General features: G+C 39.3%; 2 protein-coding genes across 4 annotated transcripts in view; one reads left to right on the plus strand and one right to left on the minus strand.

Moving 5' to 3' along the window:
• Positions 1 to 91: 91 nt before the first annotated feature.
• On the minus strand, positions 92 to 20515 carry LOC135112783 (protein lethal(2)denticleless-like). Its single transcript, XM_064027593.1, has 8 exons — positions 20403 to 20515; positions 10300 to 10554; positions 5772 to 5963; positions 5374 to 5478; positions 5079 to 5205; positions 4690 to 4895; positions 3225 to 3427; positions 92 to 2080 (listed from the first exon to the last, which is right to left on the minus strand). Exons 1-8 carry the CDS (start codon positions 20500 to 20502, stop codon positions 965 to 967), a joined length of 2304 nt encoding a protein of 767 aa, XP_063883663.1. The 5' UTR covers positions 20503 to 20515; the 3' UTR covers positions 92 to 964.
• A 282-nt stretch (positions 20516 to 20797) lies between these two features.
• LOC135112791 (small ribosomal subunit protein eS19-like) overlaps positions 20798 to 20876 on the plus strand; it is a 12865-nt gene continuing 12786 nt past the window's right edge. Inside the window, exon 1 of one of the 3 annotated variants that reach the window (XM_064027604.1) lies at positions 20798 to 20842. The gene's annotated coding sequence lies outside the window, so the exon portion shown is untranslated. The other 2 variants (XM_064027606.1, XM_064027605.1) reach the window with 2 other exon arrangements.

Below are 20876 nucleotides of genomic sequence, written 5' to 3' on the forward strand. Positions count from 1 at the left end.
CCAAGATCATTCAGATATACTGTACTCTACACACATGGTGGAAACTCGGAGGAAAACAATAACACGATCACAAACAGGGCTGAGGAATACATTTTCTCCAAGTAATATAGACTTTTATTTTAGATATTAAAAGAAATCTAGCTAGGTAGAAAATACTGGAAATCAAGTTATCCTTGTACTACTACAGGTCTGTTGTTCATATGTGAACCATTACTTATCTTAATGCCATCAAAGCTATGACCATATAAATGTCTGGAAGGATAGAAATCACTGAAGTAAACACACACACACACACACACACACACACACACACACACACACACACACACACACACACACACACACACACACACACACACACACACACACCATATAACTAAGAAATAAATAGTGAATGAAAGCATAAGTATGCATTATATACTAAAATGTTCAAATTCACAGTCACATGCAAAATATGTCACCATCAAGTTCTGCCTGTGCACTGAGAAATACTGACAATTTCCTCTACACTTGTGAGAAGTCTTTAAAAATATTTCTCTGACTGTCAAGGAGAATACATCCCAAATTCTGAATGTTAATGCTTCATTCCAACATTTCACAAAATAAAGACACTATTTTGAGCCATACATAACAAAATAGATGGAGGTGATACATCAACAATCAGTCACTAACTTGAAAGATCAGTTATTCAAAAGGACTTCTGATACTGTAATTTTAGATTTAAGATGGAATATAAATTTGTCAAGTTTGACATTCACATCTGCAACAGAAAAAAATTAACAGACCAGATTAGTGAATAAAATAGTATCTCGTGAACTTTTGTGAGACTGGAAATGGAGGGGCTGCATTTCCGTAGCTGACCAGCAAGAGGACTGCTTGTATTACTGAAGTACACAACACTACTCTATATGGGATAATTACTAATATGAAAACCTTTGGTAAGTACAGTATGCATTGAGTAAAACTACTTTGACTTAATTTTAAGTGTTTTTTTTACAGATTTTTTATGTGAGCTAAATGACTTAGAAGCAGCACCATTCTTTGCCACCTTGGCAGGGGTCCCAGAGAATTTCAATTTTCTTTGGTGGCTGATAGAAGTCAACCAATTTGTGCTCCTCCTTTTCTCAATCCTTACCTCTGGGCGACTGTGTGGTGATGTACCATCAATTATAAAGTTTGGCAAATTTGCAGTTGGTGATGAAAATTTACCAAACTGTTTACTACTGCAATTCTGATCAGTCTTCTTCTCTGTCTGAGTTGTCTGTTCAGAACTCTTTCCAGCAACAGCACTGTTGTCAGTGACACTGAATGAAACGTTAGTCACAGTTTTCCGGAAGCCACTCATCAGCTTGTCAGAAGCATCAAGGGGCTTAACACTGTCAGCCATATCAGCAGAAATTTCATTCTGACTCTTATTAGAGAAGGCAGCCTCAGAATCATCTCCATACTTGAGCATCTTTGCTGCACCCCGAGATGGAGAGGTCTGATTATTCATGATAGGTAATGGACACAATATATTATTCTTTTTGTTAGGAGATTTTGGTTTCTCCTTGTCTGATATATTTTCCTGATCCTCACCCATGAGATCCGTCAGTTTACGTTTATGGGTGTTCTTTTTGGAGTCGCTGTCTCCAGTGCTGGGTGATTCTATGGATCTTGGAGTTCTGGCACCAACAAGCCATTGGAGCAACATGTTTCTTTCACTTGTCTTAGGTGTGCATGGGGTGGCCCTGCCTCGCATTCCCTGCCACTGCTGGGGTGTAAACTGCTGGGGAGTTTGGGGACAAGTCTGTGGACTTGTGGAACTGCCTGGGGCTTCTGAAGGAGTAAAATTATAGGAGTGTCTGAACCCTGATGTGCTTGGAGTAACAGGGTGAGGAGGCAATGTGCCTAAGGAACCTGAACTTTTTCTCTCTCTTGTTTTTGGAGATTCCTCTCTACCTACTACTCCTTCTTTCTCATATTTTCCCACATATCTTTCTGATAATCCATGAATTTTTAATTTTTCATCAAAATCATCTAAATCTGTGTTCTTTCTTCGAAAAATACGAAGCTTCATGTCATCAGCACAGGTCACCAGCTGAAAGCAGACAGAAAGCATTCTTGGTAAAACAGGCTTCTACTAACAACAAAACAATTTCTTCCCTTATAAATGTTCTATTTTTCCTATTACATGCAAGGTGAGGCAAAAATGGCAGCATTTGTAAGTGTAGTACATATGATGTATACCTGTTTCTCATCTAATCTTTTACTAAAATACTTTCGTATATATGTTTCCTGCAAAGTGGATGGTGATCTAACTGTTACCTGCCAGCACACTGCCAGAGGGAAAGGTGGATAAAGAGAGCTTTGCTCTATTGTTATCCTGTTCTCTCATATGTAATTTACTCTCTTTAAGTAAAGCTGATCCAGATGCCATATCCCCTCCCACCTTCCTCCTTTCAGCAGGACAACTGATTAAGCACTCATAATGCTGATGCTTCCTCATTTTTATAAGATATTTTCAGTCACATTAAAACTTTGTCGTAAGCTGATAAAATCAATATGAAAATATATTGATATAAAAACATTATTCCCTCAGAAAAATTGTGAAAACAACATATTTGAACAAACACCCATGTCTGTCAAAATGTGCCACTGGAGAACAAACACATCAACAGCCACACGGATGCATTTATATGCATGAAAAATATTATTTGTTTCTATAATTTTACTGAAAGGTTAATTCTTTGATATTATTGTTGTTTTATACTGATATTTTTTAAAAATTAGATAAGGACGAGGCTAAATGATAAAGTGATCAAAAATACTTTAAGTATAAAAAATTTTGCAATTGACAAAAACATTATCAGAGCACAGAGCAACTGTCCCCACTTAAAAGATGGAAGTGGCAGAGTGGGGAAAGTCTTCAGGATCAGCTCAGCCTGTGGCACCTATAGTAGTCACACATAAACAAATTGATGCCTCTGTTATACCCAAAGGTCTCTTGGTATTATGTTTTTATATAATACTCTGACATACAACTACATGATAGATTTTTCTTCACACTCACAACATCTATTCTCTCTTATATTTTCCTTTTGTCACTCACTATCTATTCATGACCAACCCACCTTCATTATCAACAGACAAAATAAATCTTCCATATACACTTTCACTGCTATGTAATATAAAAAATAATGAGGAAAAATATAACTCAATCAAGTAAGTTCTATAAAGTTTACCTTGTCATCATCAACTGGACACCAATCCACGGCAGTGACCTCAGCACAATGTCCGCTAAGTTTTGCTATTGGCTCTCCTGGCTGATCAGTCAGCCAAATGTAAGCACAGTTGTCACTGGAGCCACTCAGGAGGTATGAGCCACATGGGCTGATGCAGGACTTGACAAAGTACGTCAGACTCTGGTGACCAACATATTCAGCAACTGTGGGTAAGAGTAAAACCATAAAGAATATGTCCCAACTGTTTTCAGCCTAGATGAACATGAAGGGAGTCAATCTCTTATTCCCTTGACATAATATGGCATCACAGTATTCTCCACAGCAAGTATCCTGAATCCTGATATGATCTGGTATCTGCATGATGGAAAACCTGAGTGTGACCTGAATAAAATTACAAGCAAGTCAAGGAGAAAGTGTAGCTGTGACTGTGATATAGCAATGTAAAGTACAAAGCTTATTAATTCTGTCTTATATATTCCACATAACCTTCCAGATAACTATCCTCTCTTCTTCAATGACACTCAACCATACCCATCTTCAACACTGAATATCCTCAATGTATCCTCGTCTAATAATCTACACTGCAAATATCACATCTTTTGCTAGAATAGCCTTAAGAAGTTAACTATTCCACGAATTTTTCTCACTTCTCAGCTGCTAACTCTATACTAGGGCCTTACTTGCTCTTGTATGAGTATACTTCACATATATGAGGATGCTTCCACTCATGTTGCTCTCTTAAACACAAGACAATCAAGAACATTTCCTCTGATCAACTCCTCTAACTGAGTGTCTTCAGTTTCTCTCCTTGCTACAATATTGCATCTCTTGCTATCTTCTAATACCACTTTCACACTAACTGCTTTTCTGATTTTATTAACTGCATGCCTCCCACCCTCCGATGGCCTTGCTGCACAAGGCTTTCTACTTTCTCTCACCCTCATTCTGTTCACCTCCCTAGTGCAAAACTCAGTATTTCATCCCTTTTACTAGTAAACTCTAGAATACACTGCCTGCTTCTGTATTTCCTCCCACTGATGACTAGAATTCTTTCAAGAGAGACGTGTCGAGACACTTCCCATAATTTTGGGATTAACAGCTTCAGTGGATCTCTTTTTGGTCTTTTTTGTTGTGAGAGAGAGAGAGAGAGAGAGAGAGAGAGAGAGAGAGAGAGAGAGAGAGAGAGAGAGAGAGAGAGAGAGAGAGAGAGAGAGAGAGAGAGAGAGAGAGAGAGAGAGAGAGAGAGAGAGAGAGAGAGAGAGAGAGAGAGAGAGAGAGAGAGAGAGAGAGAGAGAGAGAGAGAGAGAGAGAGAGAGAGAGAGAGAGAGAGAGAGAGAGAGAGAGAGAGAGAGAGAGAGAGAGAGAGAGAGAGAGAGAGAGAGAGAGAGAGAGAGACTTAAGAAAAATAAACACAAGGCCATAAAGAATAAACCACTACCACACCATGTACTGTTGCAAAACAGACCTGGTTTAGGAGTGGGCTTGGCCAGGTGGTAGGCATAAATGGTGTTGTCCATGCAGGAGGCATAAATAATGTCCTCCTGAGGTGAGAGGGACAGTGAAGTGAAGCCACGATGGGAGGAGCTGCCAGTGTGTTCCAGGAGGCTATGGCACTGTGGCTCCCGTCGGCTGCCCCCGTGTGTCTTGCGAAGATCCCAAAGCTTGATCAGGCTGTGGAGATACAACTCATCTTTGTCATAGAGCAAGGGTTACAATTTATCCCTGCTAGTAATTATAACAGGTGATGTGATGGCATAGCTGAAAAATCACTGAATTATCTATGTAACACATTATTCATAGGCATTAACCTCAAAAATACAATTCCAAAAATACATGTTCAAAACATGAACTCACCCATCTGAGGAGCCAGAGGAGATGAGGATGTGCTGCTGCTGGAAGAGGACAGAGGTCACACTATTGCTGGTGACAGACATGAAAGAAGCTGACTTGCGAAGGCTTGGGGATACACCATTCTTGGGAACTGAGGGAATGAAAGGAGAAAGATCAACCTGATGACCAGGAATATACAGAGTTCATCCTTTTCTTCTTGTTATGTGCTGTAAGAAGACCACACTGGGATTGTGGAGTATATGCACTTTTCACAACCCTGCAAAAAGTTTAACAAGAATTATAACTTTTGTTAACTTACTCAAATTATGATGTGCTGGAGCTATCTCATCTGCTCGGTGGTGTGGCCGGCACCGCCTGTCCCATATAATGATGTTGCCATCACGTGCTCCTGTCGCTATCATGCCTGTTGATAGGAAACCAGTTGCTTACTATCATAGCCACTCATAAAATGCACAGCATCTCAGTCCATTCTGTCTTAATCCTTCAAGTGTCAAAATAAGAAAGCTCTGTGAAGTACCTACTAACTGAAAACCAAAATTAACCATTGATAAACTGACCATTGAAAGATCTATCAATATAAGCTAAATTACTATCCAAATGATGACATAACTGACAAGCAGATATTACCTCCCATATTGTCATAGAATGCTAGACAAAACATTTCATCTGCAGTGCTAAAGGTAAGGATCAACTCACATGGATCCCTGCGATTCACACTGACAGTCTTGATGGAGCGGGTGTGGCCAAGGAAGGTGTGTGAAGTAGTGAGGCTGCCATCCTCTTCCACTGTTAGCAGTATTGCACGCAGGTCACCAGAGACAGAAACCAACTCTGCTGAGCCTGGGACCCAGCACACGTCCAGTATGGCATTCAGGTGGATCTGATGACCTGAGAAACATGAAGATAAGGTTATGCATAAAAATGCTTACTGAAGGAAAATACACTAAGATGATTTGTTATTTTGCAAAAAGAACCACAAGAAACAGGAATTAACAAATGAGATCATACAAGAGTTTAACCTGAAAATCTATCCAGAAAAAGGTGTAATTTTAAGATAATCACACTATATATTTATCAATATTCTGCTCCCTGCTCCTCTGAACCCCCTGAAGGGTCATTGCAGAAGGGCCTCCACTACATCACACCACAGCAATATACTCTTGAGCACTTCTGTCCTCTCACTCTAATCTTTTCTTCCTTTCTCTAAAATACTTAAGGGCACACATCACTTTTTTTTCAAATTGCCAAAAAATGAACTATGATAAATTATGAGTGGAAGAAAACCATATCATTTGTATTTTTGATTGTCTTTCTTCTCCCTGAATCAGAAAGCTGTTATCATGTCACGTCATGCTATGAGTGCCAGTTTGTCTGAATTGTTTGTTTGTTTGTTTTTTACAAAATTTTGAAAATATACAGAAATCTTAGTGGGGCTCTACTACTGTATATTTCCAAATAACTATTATTTTTCTTTCACAAGTTATATAAATTATACGACTCAAGAGCATTGTGTTGTAGTTCATTAAAAGAGCAACAGATCCCCAAATTTGTGCACAATTATAAAAGTTTTGGATCTTCAAAAAATTCTTCCAAGTGTAAAACCTAAATTTCAGATATGTGGCATCAGAGTTATTGCCTGTTAGCATTACTTGTGCTTCATCTGAATTGCTTACAATTCACTAATACTATTGTTCAGAAAGGCAAGATGATAAAACACTAAACTCAATTAAATTATTTCTGAAAATACAAGTAAAAATAAATAAACTAAATATTTCCTCCAACAGGCAGTGAGAGCTCCTCATCCTGCCTCATAGTGTGATTCCTTATGGTCCCTTTAAATTATTCTGTCTTCATTCTTTACTTTCAAGCACAGTATTCCAACTTTTTTTTTTCCTCTGAGGTAGATACAGTGAAGGCAGCAAGCATGGCAGGTTCCTCAGAGGAGGGGGTGGGCATGACAAGGGTGGGGATGGGAACCATCAGCTGATTGCCACCACACCCTCCCTCTCTCTTTCTCACTTGCTGGAGAGATACTGATTCAGGGCTGGGTGTGACACTGCCCTTGTCTTCATGCTTGTTGTCCAGTGTGTGATGACAGTATTCAGACAGGTTCACAGCCATCCTGGATGACCATACACAAGTGCTTCTATGCTAGCCCCTTTGGAGTGGGCATACAACCCCTATGGCCTGCAGGCACATACTATTGCCTGTTGTTGCCACCAAATGTTTTCTATGATGTTTTAGTTACTTATAACTAATGATAACATACAGAATAATTCTAAATGTTTTAAATTTATTTCTGGGTCTGAAAGTCTTGAGTGTGCACTTCAAGCCTCCAATGCTCCTCTTACTTTGAAGAGGTATTCTTTTGCACCTATAACATCTACATTACTCAAGTATTACCATATCAAAACAAGATTTTGTACATACATACATACATACATACATATACCAAGGCTGTTTCCCTCATAAAGGGGACAGCCAAGACGAAACACACAACTTTCACATTAATATTCATTCACACCACTCTCTTAGCCCCTTGGCTCCTGATGGAGAAGAGAAAGTACTCCTGCCTTCTTTTAATGGGGATCAGTCATGCAGCTTGGACAGTTCGATCCAGAACAAGGCTCCTTCATAACAAGTACTCTATCATACCACACATTATTGCCCCCATACCCATGCAAGACCATTGATGTGTGGCCCCTCCCTAGGAGGTCGCAGGGTTGCATCTTTCCTTACACACTCACAACTACTCTGCATTTGCTTCTGTCATGCACTATCATTATGCTCCAGTGCCAGTCCTCTTCCCTTCAAGGCCTTCTTTATTTTATCTATCCATCCCTTATGTGGCTTACCTTGCAAGTTCACACCTCTCACACTTCATTTTACTATCTTCTTCACCAGTCTATCATTCTCTATTCTCTCAATATGTCCACATCATCTCAGCACTCATTGCTGTGGCCATCCTGTCCAGTCTCTCACAACATCCATTCTCCTTCTCCCTTCCTCATTTCTAATTCTCTCCATCCAAGTTATTCCACATACACTCCTTAGACATCTCATCTCCATTATATTAAGTCTCCTCCTGTCTGCTATTCTCATACTCCAAGTCTCAGCACCATACAGTGCAGCAGGCACTGCTATCCCTTTACACAATATTCTCTTTACATTCAATCCAAGTGGCCTAGTGTCACACAGTCTATTCATACCTTCTAACACTTTTCCTGCTTCCTTCACCCCAGCTCTGACCTGTCCCTACTGCTCTCCCCACCACTACTGTAGGTCCAAGATATCCGAAACAGTCTACCTCCTCCAGCTCCTCACCATTCACCTCTGCATTCACTCTACCACCTGCCTCCCTGGTGAACTTCATTATCTTACTCTTTCCTACATAAACCTTCAGTTTCTTTTTCTTACTCCTCTACCAACCTAGTTAACTTCTCTGTATCTGCCACCTATGCTGCATCACCTGCAAACAGCAGTTGACTCACACTCCATTCTTCACCCTCTGCTGTTTCCAGACCCAATCCTCTACCCAACATTCTAGCATAACTAGCATAACATGTAGATGTTAAACAGCCATTGTGACATTACACATCCCAGATGTAACCCAACCTTGACCATAAACCATTCACTTGTGCTATTACCAACCCTTACACAGGTTGTATTGTTCTCATAGAAAACATTCACCCTTTTTAACAACTTACCTCCCACACCATACAACTTCTAGACATCCTACATTCCTTGCCTATCAGTTCTGCCACATGTCTTCTCTAAACCCATAAAACCCCTGAATGCTTCTTTCTCTCTCCTGGAGTCTCCTTATACATCACACAATACTCTATTTACATCTTCTCTGATTCTCTCTATCAATACCTTACCATACATATTACCTACCACATTCAATAGACTGATATCTCTGTAATTAGAACACTCATACCTATCCCCTTTTCCTTTATACACTGCAACTACACATTCACTTGCCCACTCCAGCAATACCATGCTAGTCAGAAAACACACATTTAACAATCTAACAAACCATTCTATGACACTGACCCAACATTATACCATCCTCTGCTTTCAGCTGTTCCCTACTGCCAGATGGTCCTTTCCTAATTCTCTTCACCTCTTTCCAGAATATTTTCTTATTCTCTTGAATATTTTTTGTTAGTTACCTCTCCCATTTTTCATCAGCCCTCCCTTTAGCATCATGCACAGCTCTATTCACTTGTCTTCTGCTTTCCTTGTACCTCTCATATGATATTCCACCCTTCTTTTGTAACCATACCTCAAATGCCTTCCCTTTTTTCCTCTTCACATCACCATTCACATCCCCTTATCATTTCACCTCCCACTTGTCTCACACCACACACCTCTGCACTCTCCACTATAGCTCTTACAATTACTTCACTCTACCTCAATATCACCCACCTCCTGCTTTTTCTCTCTTATCCAGCTCCCTCACTTTCAAAACATTCCCCTCCTCTCCTCTGTGCCTCACCACACTCCACCTCACACACACTCTCAGCCTGCCCTCAACCAGGAAGTGGTCTAACACTTCTCCCTTCCCCTCTCAACACTCTCACATCCAACAACTAGCCAGTCTTGCTCCTTGAGATCACCACAGTTCATCAGTGTCTTGTCCCTTTCTTCCATTCCACCACACACTGCTGTACTCTGTGACTCAGCAGCAGGACTACTCTCTCCCTCACTCTCCCTTTGTACACCTGACACCCTCCCAGTCACACTTCAAACCTGCTGTTCACCTTTGCCTTAAGTTTGCCCTCACTGAGAACCAGTATGTCAAGCTTCCACTCAACAAACATTCTTTCTATCTCCTCACTCCTACACACATTCGTACTACATCCACACACATTCAGCAATCTAAGTCTTAGGAGCTGGGTAGCAAAACCACTTCCTTCCCCTTCTTTAGTGTCTTGTCTTTCCATTGGGTATTAATTACAGAAGAAGGGGTCCCAAGTCCCTTTGCTCTGTCCCTTTTTGTTGCCCCTTACAATGCACAGGGAATATGATGGCAGTGTTGTTACCCCCCACCACAGGAATATAATGCTATATAGATATTGATGCATTTTAAATGGTGATGTGTTTAAACAAAACTTGCATTTTGAGGTATACAAGTGAAAAAGAAGACAATTAACTTAGGAAACTATCAACTTCTCAATGCATAAAACAATTAAAAAGTTCAAATATAATTAGTGTTTACCTTCGACAGGAGCCACATCACCAATCCTGCGAGTGTCCCTCAATCCAATCTGTCCATCTTCATTGGCAATCACCAGGATGTGGCCACAGTTAGGTCCTTCCCCAAATTTGCAGGCATATATTGGTGGCTCTGTCAGTGCCTGAGGTTCCTGGTTTTCATCAGAATCACATGCAATAGCACCACACTTATCCTCCTGGTAACATTTGAAGCTCCATGCAAACAAACTCTTGCAAGCCTGTTTAGCTTGTCCAGGATCTGAAAATTCACAAAAGAATATATTATGTGAAAAATACATAGCATCTATAATTACATACAAACACTAAAATATATGAATGAAAAACAGTTTACACTGTCCATACAGCTGCTCCAAGGTTAAGTTCACAAGCTTAAGTTTTGTTAAGTTAGTTTGGAGTAATTTTGCCTATTATTGGGTAACCATGACATTTTGGTGAGAAGGAGCAGTCTGGAGTTGGGACAGTATTACTGCAGTATTGCATGAACAATACACAACACATGGCTGTGGTTGTCTCAGTGTCTTAGGTCTCATTTTGAAGAAAAATTGTACACTTGAAGAACCCACTGGAAATCAATAGTAATATCAGTAAATTTTTACAAATTTAAAGGGATGTCCAAACTAAGATGTCACAATGTTGGTTAAACAGGTCAGATTTCACAACAGCCAGAGGTCCTTCTGGTGCAATGCATGACTAGTGAGCCAGAGACCTGACTAGAGGGTAGAGGTGACTGTAATGCTGAGTCTTGGTTATTTGGCTTTACTTGAGTCCCTCACTGTGAGGATCTCAGAGGTGAAGCCTGAGTTCCATCAGAGGATCTTGGAGCAGCAGGGTGACTCAGACCTTCACCAAACTGTCACTTTCCCTAGCAAGGCAATGGAGGAGTTGAGTGGTGCCCAAGGCATACAAAGAGGATGAAGCTCTTCATGGTGCCTCACCTCACCAGAGAGTGCCACATGGAGATGAGAATCCCTTTAGAAAGTTGAAGGGAGTGACAAGAAAGATGGTGGATACGATGGAGAAAGACAAAGAGTGGACAGAAAGGGCAGGTGCAAGTACCTGGCTCTCAGGCAGAGTGGTCATGCTTAGTGACAATCAGGTTAGGTATGTAATTAGTTAGTGAGTCTTATGGCACAGATATGAAGCATAAGGCAAGTGTGTTTACCAGGGAAAAGTATAATCAAGTTTTCATACCTCAGTAAGGAATGAAGAGCTGTTAGGAGGCTTAGAGGTGCTTGATAAGCAAAGAATAAGGGAAGGATCTCTATGGGATGCAGTGTCTTGCCAAGAAGTGTTAAAGCTGGATGGCTGTCCAGGCCTATTTCAATGAATAGCAGGGTTGTGACTCATTGTAAAAGTAATGGATGAGTCTTCATCAGCAACTGGGACCACTTCTACAACAAAGACACCTTGTATACCTGGATGAGTGTATTTATCATCAGAGAAGGGGATTATGAGAAAGACAGGGTAGATAGATTAGGTACTAAATCCAGAAAAAGAAGCAAACAAAATAAAACAGAAGAATAGTTAAGGTGTATATTCCATGAATTTTAAGAATATTTTAAATATAAAAAAACAATTTCTTAAAAACTTGTTCAGAGGACAAGAATGTGCAAATATCTAATGTTACTGCATTATCAGAGATGTGGCTACATATGTCAGGGAAAGTATTTCATCCACATATTCAAGTAGAGCAGTGGTTCTCAAACTTTTTTGGCTGCAACCCCCTACAAATTACTCCAACAGAGTGGCGAGCCACTCCCCAACAACAACGAATTTCTGTCAATCCCTATGAGGCATTTCGTTGTCTCCGTGTATCTGCTTGCCTTTCTATGTATGTATGTGTATGTATGCATGTATGTATATGTATGTACTTACACACGTATCTCTCTCTCTCTCTCTCTCTCTCTCTCTCTCTCTCTCTCTCTCTCTCTCTCTCTCTCTCTCTCTCTCTCTCTCTCTCTCTCTCTCTCTCTCTCTCTCTCTCTCTCTCTCTCACCGTCTTTAAAGGCTGAACAACTTACCATTACTAATGGGAAGGATGGGCTTGCTTCTTGGAGCACAGCGTCTCTAGCCTTGAGGCGATGCTGGAAACCGCAACATGGAGATCATCCTCGACACGAAGTCGTGATCGGTACTTGTTTTTTATGTATGCACTAACTAACGCAGAAAATGTAACTTCACAAAGGTAGGTCAATGCGAAAGGCGTCAATACATTCCTTGCGGTCTTGGATAATCCTGGGTATTCTTCTGCAACTGATATCCAAAACTTGTCTAGTGTTGTTGACTCAAACTTCATCCGTAAGGTTCGATCACTCGAAAGTTCAAGCAGTGCATCCTCCAAATCTGATGGTAAGTGACTCCCGTTAGCAGAGAACGGCTGTCGTATCCAGTCATGTTGTTGTACGGTTGTCTCTTCCTTGAAGTACTTTATAAAGTGGTCAAAGAGGCTTCGAAGGTGAGTGGCAATGGCTCCTCTCATGTTATCCAAACATGCTTGTAATTCATTCTCTTCAACGAATTCTTCCAGCAAGGGAAACATTTCAACATTTCCCTCTTCAGATCTCACAGCCCATTGTTCCAGCTTGTTTTTGAAAGCATTTACTTTGTCATACATTGTCAAAATGTTTGTATTTGGGCCTTGTATTGACAAGTTCAGCTCATTCAGTTTTTCATATATGCTTGCAAGATATGCAAACCTTGCTAGCCACATGGAGTCACACAAATGAACACTGAGTGTGGAGTCACATTCAAGAAGAAAGAGGCGAACTTCATCCCTCACCTGATACAGGCGCGTGAGAACTTTGCCTTGGGAGAGCCACCTGACCTCTGTATGGAGCAATAAAGCCTCATAGTCTGAACCCATGTCTTTACAAAGTATGGCAAACAATCTGGCGTTCAGTGGCTGTGACTTTATGAAATTGACTATTTTAACTGCAGTTTCAGGAACACTGTTTAGCTCTGGAACAAGAGCCTTACTGGCAAGAGCTTCCCGATGAATAATACAATGAGTGAAATTCACATTAGGAGCCACCTGCAAGATTTTTCCTCTTAATCCTTTCTTTTTACCCAGCATTGCTCCAGCCCCGTCTGTGCACACACCAACACACTGGTCCCACGGCAATCCCATCTCACGTAGCTTGCTGTCTAACTCTGTGAAAATAGCATCCCCTGTGCATGTTCCTTCTAAAGTAGAGCAAAACAGCATGTGTTCATGAAGTTTTCCATCAAAACTGTATCTTATGAATACCAAATAATTGAGCAGAATTTGAGATGTCAGTCGACTCATCAACCTGCAAAGCATACCTCACATTCTTCACTCTTTCAATCAGTTGACACCGAATATCATCTGCAATGTCATGAATACGCCGCCTTACGGTGTCGTTTGACAGAGGGATGGTGTCAAGGTCACGGGCCGCTTCTTCTCCGTGGATAGCTCGACACATTGCCACTGCAGCAGGCTTTATGAGGTCTTCACCAATTGTGTGTGCCTCTTTCCTCTGTGCAATTAGGTATGCAACCGCATATGATGCCGTCTAAGCTTTGGCAGGAGTTGTAGGATGCTTGGTTTGCAAGTCTTTTCATTTTTGCTGGTTTCAAGCTTTCGTGAGCAAGAACCTCAAAACACAGAACACACTGAGGATGATGAATATCATTAACTGTACAACAAGTAAATCCATATTGTATGAATTCTTCCTGATATTTTCAGCACTTGGATGGTCGATCACACTGGTATGATCTTGCGTTTTGACCGTCATGGTCTTTATTCCCACTTGACGTGCTTGGCTGCTCAGAATTAGCATCACCAGATGCTTCAGTGATGTCTGTTGTCTCCTTGCTTGTATATCTACGAATTAGCCATCTTTCCATGGTTCACGCTAAAGATTACGATGTCACGAGAGTAGAGTCACACGAGCCTTACGAACCGATACTGAGTGCCTCCTCACAAAATACACGTCTCTACCAAGTGTCTATGCCAACTCTAACTACACGAATAATTCTAAAACAAAGCGTTCTGGAGTGAGGACACGCATTACAAAGCGGTAACAATTATCAATACTACAAGATTATTAGTAAGGTGTACTTAATATAGCAAGGAAAGCATGCATGCATAAGAAAGCATGCACACATAACGTAGCTTTATTATGTATTATCGAACATCGGACACATCGACCACTACTGACAAGTACTAGACGCATTAGGATGGGTAGTGGGAGGAAGAGAAGGAGGAGGGAGGAGGAGGCGTTGCACTATCTCGATCGCGACCCCCATAAATTATTTTGCGTAGGGGTCGGGATCCCCACTTTGAGAACCCCTGACTTAGTAGAGGACAGAGAAGAAAGGAGAGGAGGCGATATAACAGTTTAGAAATAACAACTTAGAGTCAATATGAACTGATGTCAAGGAAAGAGCACAAACACCAATATTGGGATTAATGTAAAGCCCACCAAACACTACAAAAGAAGTTTCAGTTCACTAAGGTAGGAAATATAATCAGGTATATGTAATAGATCATTATTTTAGAAATATTAACTGGAACTTGATTGTGAACAGTGAAACAAAGGACTTCCTAAGCGTAATTAGACATCTTTTAAAGCAAGTAATCTTGGAATCCCACAAAAGGAACAATATTTTAATTCAATTCCACTAAACAGATGAAACAGTCACACAGGTATAAGTTAGAGGACAGTCAGGTGCAGTAACAATAATCATTGTAAAATCAGGTTCTGCTTGAAACATGAGGATGCTTCCAGAGAGGAAACATTAGCAGGATACCTGACTTTAGGTGGATAGATTTTGAAGCGACCTCCTAACTAACTGACAACACAAATAAGGGGAAGGTGAGGTGAGGTTTTGGGATGTGATGAGGGAAGCAAGGCAGGGTGGAAGAGGTAAACTTTAGTGTGAGGGTGTGATGAGGGACCCTGGTTAAGAATGGAGGGTTGATGGAGTAGTGACAGGAGAAGGTGAAGCAAGGTCTTGTGATGTGGTGAGGGAATTAAGGCAGGATGAGAGAGGAAGGGTGAGGTGTAGGGTGTGGTGAGCTAGTTAAAGCTGAGAAGGGTGAAGTGAAATTAAGGTGGAGGGTGGATGGAGTGAGGATTATGGAGGGGAGGCAAACAGGGAGGATGAGGAGAGGCTAATGTTGATCACCTGTATATTTTGTTAGTAAACTGCATACAGACCAGATGAAAATTATTCCATATGAAGCAATGAGATAAAAGACGAATGACTAACTGAATGATAAGATTAAAGCACTGTATAGGACTGAAGCAAAGTATATTTTCTTACGCTCTTAGCTATATGAAATACCTTTCATTGTTATGTGGGGAAGAATAAAACAATAGTTGACTTGACATGCACACCCAAAAAGTGATGGATGTTAATTAATTCCAAATTCTAATGATAAGAATAATAATGTATCCAGCAGAAAAGCTGAACTTGCAAAGGTGCTGAAGAATGTGCCAGTAGTGGATACCAAGTTCACAAGTGGTGGCAATGCTGTTGTGAATTTTGCTAGCGAGTCTGAGCGCCAGATGGTGGCTCACAGGGTCAATAATGGATTAAAAAATTTGGAAATGAATTTCACTAAGAAGCTTCATCCTTAAGATAATGATCTGTAATGTTTCTAAAGAGGAGAGTAAAGAAGATATTGTTGAATATTTGGTTGCTAAAAATGTTTATCTTCAAAGTGTAGACCATGTGCATGATAAAGTTAAGCTTGTATTTGATAAGCCTGCCAATGGTAACACTGTACACTACAAATTGAGATGTACACCTGATGTTAGGTGGCTGATACATAAGCACAGAGATGTTGTGTGTCTAAAGTGGGCTAGATATACTGTGTGTGACAGGTATCATGTATTTAACTGCTACTACTGCCAAAGGTATGGACACTCAGAGAGTAACTATAAGTTTAAGAGTAATGGAGTTGTCAATTGTGATAAATGTGCTTGTAATCACCTTATCAAAGATTGTACAGAGAATGCTAATGAGATTGTTAAGTGTATTGACACTCTAGGGATGATGTGAATCATGTAGTTAACAGTTGGTAGTGTAAGTCACTTGATGCTGAAATGGCGAGGGTAAGAGACATAACTGATCATGGATACTAGGAGCCCAAACAGTCTCAAATGTGGGTTTGTGAATATTCAGTCAGTAGGTAATAAGACTATTGAAATTAGAGAGTTAATTGTGGAGAAATCTTTTGACATTCTTGCCTCTGATGAAACATGGTTAAGTGTTAATGACAAAGCCAAAATACATGAAATGACACCAAACACTCGCACCTTTCTACATGTTCCTAGAGCAAACAGGAGGGTGGGGGTTGGTATACTGATAAAAAATTAATTTACACCAATAAAATTACTTGTTCCTCAAACACTTAATACATTTGAGTCATTGGCAGCAAGTTTCCCGGTTAACGGCAATCATAAACAAATTTTTTATTGTTGTATACAGACCTCCACAGACCAGCCGCATTGCTTTCATTGAAAAATTCACTGCCTACTTACAACATTTTCACAATGCAAATGATATCTTTATTTGTGGAGATTTCAATCTTAGAATTGATGATGTAAATGATCAGTACTGTAAAAAATTTCATGGACATGATGTCAACTCTGCAATTCTTAAATAAAGTTAAATGAACCCACCTCTCATTCAAGACATATACTTGACTTAGTGTTTTATGACAGTGTGTTGACAAGAATTCACCTTAAAGTTGAGCCAAACTTTGCCACATCTTGTCATAGACTTTTTACATTTATAATCAATGTCCAGAGACAAAGACCAAGAAAACTATTACTTACAGAAATAAAACTAATCTTGACTCTTCGACTTTGGTTGACACAGTAATAGACAAAATTTCTAATGAAATTAATAATAATTGCTTTCATACACTTGGCACTGTAAGGAAAGTTGAGGATTGGTTGAGTTGCCTGGTTCCTTTATATAACAACATCCTTATGAAGAAGTATGAAAACATGTGTCCAGTTATTATGAAAGCCATTGTAGAGAAAGATAGTGCTCTGTGGTTTATTGCTGAGATTTCAAATGCCATTAAAGTGAGACGACATAAAGAGAAAATATGGTGTTGTGTTTGCACGGAACAATCCCACTGAGAGTACATTTATGCTAAGAATTTGGTAAATAAACTAATAAGAAAATGTACATGTATATACTACAAGCAAAAGATTACTGAGGCAGATACTGATGCTAGGAGACTGTACTCTGTTCTAGACAACCTAACTGGTAAGAGGAGTGCCAAGAAGCTTCCTGATGGGCTCTCAGATGTGGAACTGGCAAATAATTTAATGAGGTATTTTGATGAAAAAATTTGAAATATTGTTAGTAGCCTTAAAGAGGCAGAACAAGCTCACCATGTCACTTATGTCACTTATATGCCTGACACACCCTATGTTGGTCTAGTCTCCTTTAGTGAGGTCAGTATAGATATGCTACAAGCTTTGTTGAAAATATTAAAAAAAACATATTGTGTTCGAGATCCATTTCCTATGTCAGATGTAACCAATGGGGAAGATTGTTTGAAGCTCACAAGTGTATTCTTTTAAAAATTGTCAATTTAACCATAAATGAACGTGTTTTTCCAGAAAGTGAGAAACTTGCTATTGTTAAATTGACTCTAAAGAGTAAACTTGATTGCCAGTCCCTTTCCTCATACAGACCAGTTTCTAACCTATCATTCCTATCTGAAGTTATGGAAAGTGTAATTCATGTTCAACTAATGGATTATTTATCAACTATTCATGTGTTGCCTGACAATCAGTCTGCATATAGGAAACTACACTCAACTGAAGCAGCCTTGTGTAGTGTCACTAATGATCTTCTATGTATGATGGATGGATGGAAAATGTGGTGTTTTAATATTATTAGATTTAAGTGCTGCTTTTGATATTGTACTGCATGATTTACTGTTAGAAGATCTGCAAATTATAGGAGTTAGAGGTCATGAACTGCAGTACCTGAGGAGCTACCTTGTAAATAGGAGCTTTTGTGTCCAAGTGGGGAACTCCTTTTCCAAGCAGTGTCAGTCCAACAAAGGTGTTCCCCATGGAAGCGTGTTGGGGCCAGTATTATTTAGTATTTACAGTACAGAACTGTCTTATATTTTAAGGGGATATGATGTAACTTATGCTCTCTATGCTGATGATATTCAGTTTTATTTGATGGTTAACAAATCAATACAGAAAATGTATTGACAAGAGTTATGATTCTTATTAAAGGTTGGATGAATAAAAACAATTAAAATTAAATGAAGAGAAGACTGAATGTTTGTTTGTTGGAAAAATGAGTGGTCTTGAAGGTTTAATGAAATGCAAAGTCTAAATATAAATGGTAAGAATATTTCTTACCACCTTCCACCTTCCTATGACTTGAATTCCTTCAAGAGGGAGGTTTCAAGATACTTATTCATCAATTTTTGACCACTGCTTTGACCCTTTTATGGGACTAGCATTTCAGTGGGCATCTTTTTTTTTATTAGATTTTTGTTGCCCTTGGCCAGTGTCCTTCCTACATAAAAAAAAAAAAAAAATCTGATATCTGATCTGGGAGTCATAACTGATAAATATTTGAGCTTAAATAACCAAATAAATGAGGTTGTGAGAGTGGCAAGGTATAATCTGAAGAATAGTGCCTTCATAAGGAGATATTTGGATGAACATTCTGTTAAGATTCTGATTCAGAATCATGTAATAACAAAGTTGGACTACTGCAACTCCTTATATTATAACTTGCCAAATAATCAACTAAAGAAATTACAACTAACAATGGATAGGGCTGCCACGATGATAAAACATGTGTCACCTCACAACAGAATAACATCTGTACTCATTAATTTACATTGGTTGCTGATAAAAGCTCGGATCGATTATAAAATTTGTGTACTAACTTACCAAGTTGTGACTACTGGAAAGCCTGTATATTTAAGAAAGTTGTTGCATCCCATTGAGGTTAATACAAGTGTTGTGGAGAGGCACGCAGCAGATGAGTACCGGCTAAATGAGCCAAGATGTAACTTAGATATGGGTTTCAGAGCCTTTCAAGTGTGTGCTCCAAGATTGTACAATAGGCTTCCAGTACAGGTCAAGGCCAGCAATAGCACTGAACTTTTTAAGAAAAGACTTAAAACATTTCTATTTAGGAATTCCTATGATATGTCAGATATGACTCTAACTGAACACAATACTGTATAAAACTTTTTTGTGCAATGTGTTTGTATGATTATTTAAACTAGCATGTATCTGAATAGTTTTTCATTCTGTGTGTGTGTGTGTGTAATTAGTTTTACAATATTTCATATAGTACTCTGCTAAGCATTAGTCATATTTGTATATTTGAATTCAATTACTTAAGAATAGAGGCTCTGTAGGGCGCCACTGGTTGGCAGAATAGGGTCTGAATGTTGTGATAAAGAATAAAGAATAAAGATGAGGGTTGTCTAGGGAGAACCTGACCTTCTCTCCCCCCTCCTCCCCACAGTTATGATGAATGATATTTAATTTTGAATTTTTTTTTTTTTTCATGTAGCCAAAGAAAATTACCTTCAGTGATCCAGGAGGAATGAAGGCCCTGCATGAATCATGTTAAGTGGTACGTGCCTGCTTTATCATTCCCAAACCTTCACTTTCCCAAGTCTCTGTGATTACTGAGCACTGGGATACACAGAATTAAGATGGAAGATTGTATGAAACTGAAGATCTGTTATCAGAGCTCTGTCACCGAGCAATTATGGTAATTCAATGATTAACATTTTTCTCGCTAGTCCATACATCCCACAATGCCGCTATCCAAAACCTACTTCTCAATCTGATAGATTTCTGTGGGAAGAGTGAGGTTTGTATTCCTGAAAGGCTTCCAATATAATCTTCGTAATTCAGAGCTTATTATGTCGTCATTATATTATTTTGTTGTTCATATGAATGCCAGGGACCCATTCCCGAGTCGGCTCCTTCCTGCCCGCTCACGCAAATGGAACCTGGTATGTCATTCTCCTTTCGTCATTATTTAACCCCAACACAATTGCTTAAAGTAAACTCACACACATCACAAAACATTAATACTTACAGCGACCATTTATATTTTCCGAAAAAAGTTCCTTAACAACATGATTCTTGGATCTGCAAAACATCTTCCACCCAGGATCACAGGAGGTAAACAAACGCATATTTCGCGGGAAAAACAGCGTTCGCAACTCCCGTAAATATTTTCTTACTATGACTTTTAAAGAAAAATTGCAGAAATATTTTATGAAAAAAATTATCAAGACAAATAGTAATGGTGAAAAAATAAATTAGGTATATAGAAAGTCAACTATGTAAGTTTTTTTTTTTTTTAGGAAAGCTCATTTAGTAGATATTTATCAATCTTTATAAATTATTTTGTAATATTAAAAAATAAAGTATTTGGACAAATATGATTTATATCTTATTTGATATATATATGTTTTGAGTAGTTGTTGGAATCCCCGCCAGAGGTCTCTCCCTCCTCGCCTGCACACACGCTCCGTAAGCATTTGTTGCTCTTTATGTTTTGTTGTCT

Source organism: Scylla paramamosain, chromosome 24 (genome assembly GCF_035594125.1).
Source record: "Scylla paramamosain isolate STU-SP2022 chromosome 24, ASM3559412v1, whole genome shotgun sequence".
NCBI classification, from domain to species: domain Eukaryota; kingdom Metazoa; phylum Arthropoda; class Malacostraca; order Decapoda; family Portunidae; genus Scylla; species Scylla paramamosain.

Bases quoted from the DNA above. Each gene is read 5' to 3' on its own strand.
- LOC135112783 (XM_064027593.1), bottom strand. From the start codon at position 20,502: ATGCGTTTGTTTACCTCCTGTGATCCTGGGTGGAAGATGTTTTGCAGA. The intron at 10,555-20,402 runs GTAAGTATTAAT...GTGAATTTTCAG, and splicing joins GGAAAATATAAATGGTCGCT to ATCCTGGACAAGCTAAACAG. The intron at 4,896-5,078 runs GTGAGTTCATGT...GTATCTCCACAG, and splicing joins TCCTCTGGCTCCTCAGATGG to CCTGATCAAGCTTTGGGATC.